This window comes from Triticum dicoccoides, chromosome 4B (assembly GCF_002162155.2).
Source record: "Triticum dicoccoides isolate Atlit2015 ecotype Zavitan chromosome 4B, WEW_v2.0, whole genome shotgun sequence".
Lineage (NCBI taxonomy): Eukaryota > Viridiplantae > Streptophyta > Magnoliopsida > Poales > Poaceae > Triticum > Triticum dicoccoides.
Genome location: NC_041387.1, coordinates 626,118,018 through 626,123,272, shown reverse-complemented (window position 1 = coordinate 626,123,272; position 5,255 = coordinate 626,118,018). Strand labels below are relative to the sequence as shown.

The 5,255-nt window shown below is 46.7% G+C and overlaps 1 protein-coding gene across 1 annotated transcript; it reads right to left on the bottom strand.

Moving 5' to 3' along the window:
- Positions 1–272: 272 nt before the first annotated feature.
- On the bottom strand, positions 273–3,557 carry LOC119294429 (the record flags this gene model as incomplete). The annotated part of the gene is made up of 3 exons (XM_037572594.1): positions 1,869–3,557; positions 1,500–1,754; positions 273–1,247 (listed from the first exon to the last, which is right to left on the bottom strand). Coding segments are annotated over exons 1-3 (2,919 nt in total), but the record flags the coding sequence as incomplete, so codon positions are not given.
- Positions 3,558–5,255: the final 1,698 nt, after the last annotated feature.

The following is a 5,255-nucleotide window of genomic DNA, read 5'->3' as shown; positions in this document are numbered from 1 at the left end:
CGACGGCGGCAACTTAGAAGGCGACGACTACCAGTACAACGGCGGCGGCTATGAAGACTACGAGTATGCATATTATACGCCTGGGCAGGAGTATGACTAAATCACTCCAAATTTCATGTATCATCAGTGGTATCTCGAATCATTCGAAAATGGACACCAAACACATCACGGGTAATATAATTCACATGATCCATTCAACAAAGTTTGGTACAATAAATTATTACACATCATTTCTTCCCTTGTGTCCCTGCTTGCTTACGATTGTGCCGTATCCATGGAGCATCCTCATCATTTAACTTAATGCTTGGGTCGGTGTTCACTTTGAAGGGCGGAATTTCAGCAAACATATTATAATCTTCTGACATGTCTGTCTTGTCCTCCACTCCCACGATGTTTCTTTTCCCTGAAAGAACAATGTGGCGCTTTGGATCATCGCATGATGTACTGATCGTTTTCTTATCTTTCCGTTTCCTCGGTTTGCTACTCATGTCCTTCACATAGAAAACCTGAGCGACATCTTTCGCTAGGACGAATGGTTCGTCAAGGTAACCAAGATTGTTGAAATCCACCATTGTCATTCCGTATTGCTGGTCCACCTTTACCCCACCTCCTGTTAGCTTGAACCATTTGCACCGGAACAAAGGGACCTTAAAGGAGGGTCCATAGTCAAGTTCCCATATCTCCTCTATGTAACCATAATATGTGACCTTTTGCCCATTCTCGGTTGCTGCATCAAAGCGGACACCACTGTTTTGGTTGGTGCTCTTTTTATCTTGGGCGATCGTGTAAACTGTATTCCCATTTATCTCGTACCCTTGGAAAGTCGTTATAGTCGAAGATGGTGTCTTGGCCAACATGTACAACTGATCTACAACATCATTGTCATTCATTAAATGTTTTCTCAACCAACTGCCGAAAGTCTCCATGTGGGCCTTCCTAATCCAGGATTCAGGCTTCCCCGGGTTGTCCGAGCGTAAAATATTCTTGTGTTTCTCAAAGTACGGAGCCACCAAGCTGGAATTGGTCAGTACAGTGTGGTGTGCTTCAGTCAGAGAATGGCCGTCCATACATGTCGTTGATTTCCTTCCGATCGTGCCTTTTCCACTTAGTCTCCCCTTGTGCCGCGATCGAGGAAGACCAATCGGCTTAAGGTCAGGAACAAAGTCAACACAAAACTCAATTACCTCCTCATTTCCATAGCCCTTGGCGATGCTTCCTTCTGGCCTAGCACGGTTACGAACATATTTCTTTAATACTCCCATGAACCTCTCGAAGGGGAACATATTTTGTAGAAATACAGGACCGAGAATGAAAATCTCTTCGACTAGGTGAACCAAGAGGTGCGTCATAATATTGAAGAAGGTTGGCGGGAACACCAACTCGAAACTGACAAGACATTGGATCACATCGTTCTGTAACCGTGGTAGAACTTCAGGATTGATTACCTTCTGAGAGATTGCATTGAGGAATGCACATAGCTTCACAATGGCTACTCGAACATTTTCCGGCAGGAGCCCCCTCAAAGCAATCGGAAGCAATTGCGTCATAATCACGTGGCAGTCGTGAGACTTCAGGTTTTGGAACTTTTTCTCCGCCATGTTTATTATTCCCTCTATATTGGACGAGAATCCAGACGGGACCTTCATACTGCTCAGGCATTCAAAAAAGATGACCTTCTCTTCTTTGGTCAGAGCGTAGCTGGCACGACCTTGAAACCATTCCGGATGCCGGTCATCAGGGTCTTTCAAACGTTGCTGGTCCTGCCGTGCTTCCTTTGTATCATTTGTCTTCCCATACACGCCCAAGAAGCTTAGGAGGTTCACGCAAATATTCTTCGTAACGTGCATCACGTCGATTGCAGAGCGGACTTCTAGAACTTTCCAATATTCTAGCTCCCAGAATATAGATTTCTTCTTCCACATGGCTGCGTGCCCGTCAGCTCCCTTCGGAACTGATTGTCCGCCAGGACCCTTTCCAAAGATGAATTTCAAATCCTTGACCATATCAAATACCTCAGCACCAGTGCGTTCCGCAGGCTTCGGCCGGTGATCTGCCTTGCCATTGTAATGCTTGCCTTTCTTTCTTACTGGATGAATTTTCGGAAGAAATCGACGATGCCCAAGGTACACGTTCTTCTTACAATTTGGCAAATGTACACTTTCAGTCTCATGTAAGCAGTGCGTGCATGCATTGTATCCCTTATTTGACAGTCCCGAAAGGTTACTAAGAGCAGGCCAATCGTTGATGGTTACGAAAAGCAACGCTCGTAGGTTAAATTCCTCTTTTTTGTGCTCATCCCACACACGGACACCAGGTCTGCCCCACAGCTGTAAAAGTTCATCAACTAATGGCCTTAGGTACACATCGATGTCGTTGCCGGGTTGCTTCGGACCTTGGATGAGCACTGGCATCATAATGAACTTCCGCTTCATGCACAACCAAGGAGGAAGGTTGTAGATGCATAGAGTCACGGGCCAGGTGCTATGGCTGGAGCTCTGCTCGCCAAAAGGATTCATGCCATCTATACTTAGACCAAATCTTATGTTCCTTGCGTCAGCTGCAAAATCTTTGAACTCTCTGTTGATCTTTCTCCATTGCGTTCCATCTGCGGTGTGTCTCAACTCCCCGTCCGACTTACGGTCCTCTTTGTGCCATCGCAACAACTTGGCATGCTCTTTGTTCCTGAACAGACGTTTCAACCGTGGTATTATAGGAGCATACCACATCACCTTGGCGGGAACCCTCTTCCTGGGTTTCTCGCCCTCAACATCGTCACCGGGGTCATCGCCTCTGATCTTATAACGCAATGCAGTGCATACCGGGCATTCATTCAAATTCTCGTATTCACCGTGGTAGAGGATGCAGTCGTTGATGCATGCATGTATCTTCATAACCTCTAAACCTAGAGGGCAGACAACCTTCTTTGCTTCGTACGTACTGGCGGGCAACTCGTTATTCTTTGGAAACATATTCTTCAACATTTTCAGCAAGTTTTCAAATGCCGAGTCAGCTACACCTGCCTGTGCCTTCCATTTCAGCAAATCCAGTGTGCAGCCCAGCTTTTTCAGACCATCATCGCATCCGGGGTACAACGACTTTCTGTGATCCTCTAACATGCGATCCAAATTCTCCCTCTCCTTTTCAGTTTCGCAGCATCTCCGTGCATCAGCAATGGTCCGACCAAGATCATCAACGGTCTCATCACGTGCCTCTTCTTCACCTTCACCTTCCCCTTCACCTTCCCCTTCACCTTCAGCATCCTCCATGAAAGTATCACCGAAATGAGCAAGATAGCTTTCATCGATGAAATCATCCCCTTCTTCATCTTCTTCCATTATAACCCCTCTTTCTCCATGCTTGGTCCAACAATTATAGCTTGGCATGAAACCGTGCTGAAGCAGGTGCAGGTGAACTTCTCTTGAGGAAGAGTAACCCTTCTGATTCTTACAGTCAACACATGGACAGATAACAAAACCCTTCTGCTTGTTCGCATTAGCCACTACGAGGAAATCTTTCAAACCCGTAGTGAACTCGCGGGAGAGTCGGTTACCGTACATCCATTGCCGATTCATCTGCATTATTATAATATAAAATATATAATTAACCATCATGCATTTGTTAAACTAACTAGCTATAAACAATAGAAATTAAACAATGAACAACACACATGCATATTTTATCAATGACACACATGCATGAAAGGTTCAAGTTGCTAACCGCGATCGAGGAGGAAAAAATAAATGAGGAACCTCAAGTGTGGCTCCAACACTTCATATCATGTTTGTTTCACCCTCTTGGGGCATTTCATCAAACACCTTGTGTGCATAAGAGGAACCAAAAGCAAACCTACACCCCCTTGTGAAGCTTGTGAAGAGAAGTGGCACCAAATGGCTAAGTGAGCGTGCTGAACTGGTATATATAGGGGAGGAGCTTTAGTCGCGGTTGGCCTGGCCAACCGCGACTAAAGGCCTTTGCGCACCTTTAGTCGCGGTTGGCCTGGCCAACCGCGACTAAAGCCCCTCACGTGCACCAGCTGGCCACCGAGCGCCCTGGGCCCAGGCCTTTGGTCGCGGTTCGTCTGCCGAACCGCGACTAAAGACTTCATTAGTCGCGGTTCCTACAGTTTCGTGACTAATGGGGCTGGACGGAAGCCTCTTTTTCTACCAGTGAATTAAATCTGTAATCGACGAATTACATCAACGACAATCGACATCAACCATCTCGTGACACAACAAGGACATCGAGAAATGTTCTTCACCTTTAAGAAAAGGAATGACGCTCAAACCCCGTTGTCATCGGGTCCAACCACCAAAAGGTCAAATTTTGAATTTTCACTATGAAGATCAACTCTGAGCTTCTTTGAACAATGCATTAAACACGACATCGATGCAAAAACACCACCATTGCCAGATATAACCAATTAGGATTCAAGCTTGGATTTTCACCATGAAGCTTGTGAACGGATACTCGAGAAGCACCACCAAATCAAAGCCATAGTGTGTTGCCATCAGTTTCCATGATGCTGCTACATGCGTGCATGGTCATGGCGATGCAACCCAAGTGGTGAACATACTCGAACAAGCATACTATCAATCTGCCAAAAGAGTCAATGACCACCAAAGGCTTAGAATGGCGAAGGGCGCCAGCACACCACACAATGAACATTGACGATCGTGAAGCTCACCGGCACCGCCAAAGCCCCAATTAGGGACGCTTTGGAAATCCCACGTCATCCTCGTGAGTGACAATTGGTGGCAGACTACATCAGATGACAACCACGCGTCACCTCTTGTTTTGTCGTTCTCGCGTGCGAAGGGTGAAATCATTCGGATAACATATGAAGGGGTCTCTCGCCCCGTTGACGATATGAAGTAAGAAGAACCTACGGCCCGTCTGCGACCGTCATCCACTGATATCATGACAACTGCCTAGCAGCACGGGATCACGACGTCACCCCTATTCCCGAGCGGTGGGGAATTACGGCCACCAGTGCCTCGCCACTAGAGGGCACCAGCTAAGACCAGAGATCCTACAATCACCACAACGCAACCACATTTTCCGCCACTAGTCAGCAGGTGACCTCCCCATCAGCGCTATCATCGACTAGCATCGTGGTTTTGCTCGGTCACTAGGCTCTAGTAGTGGCAAGGGAAAAGGGGGAAGGAAGGGTGGAGGGGCGGGATTAGGGTTAGGGTTACGACGGCTTCAATTAATTAGGGTTAATAAATGCCTTTTTGATTATAAGCCGGTTGGTA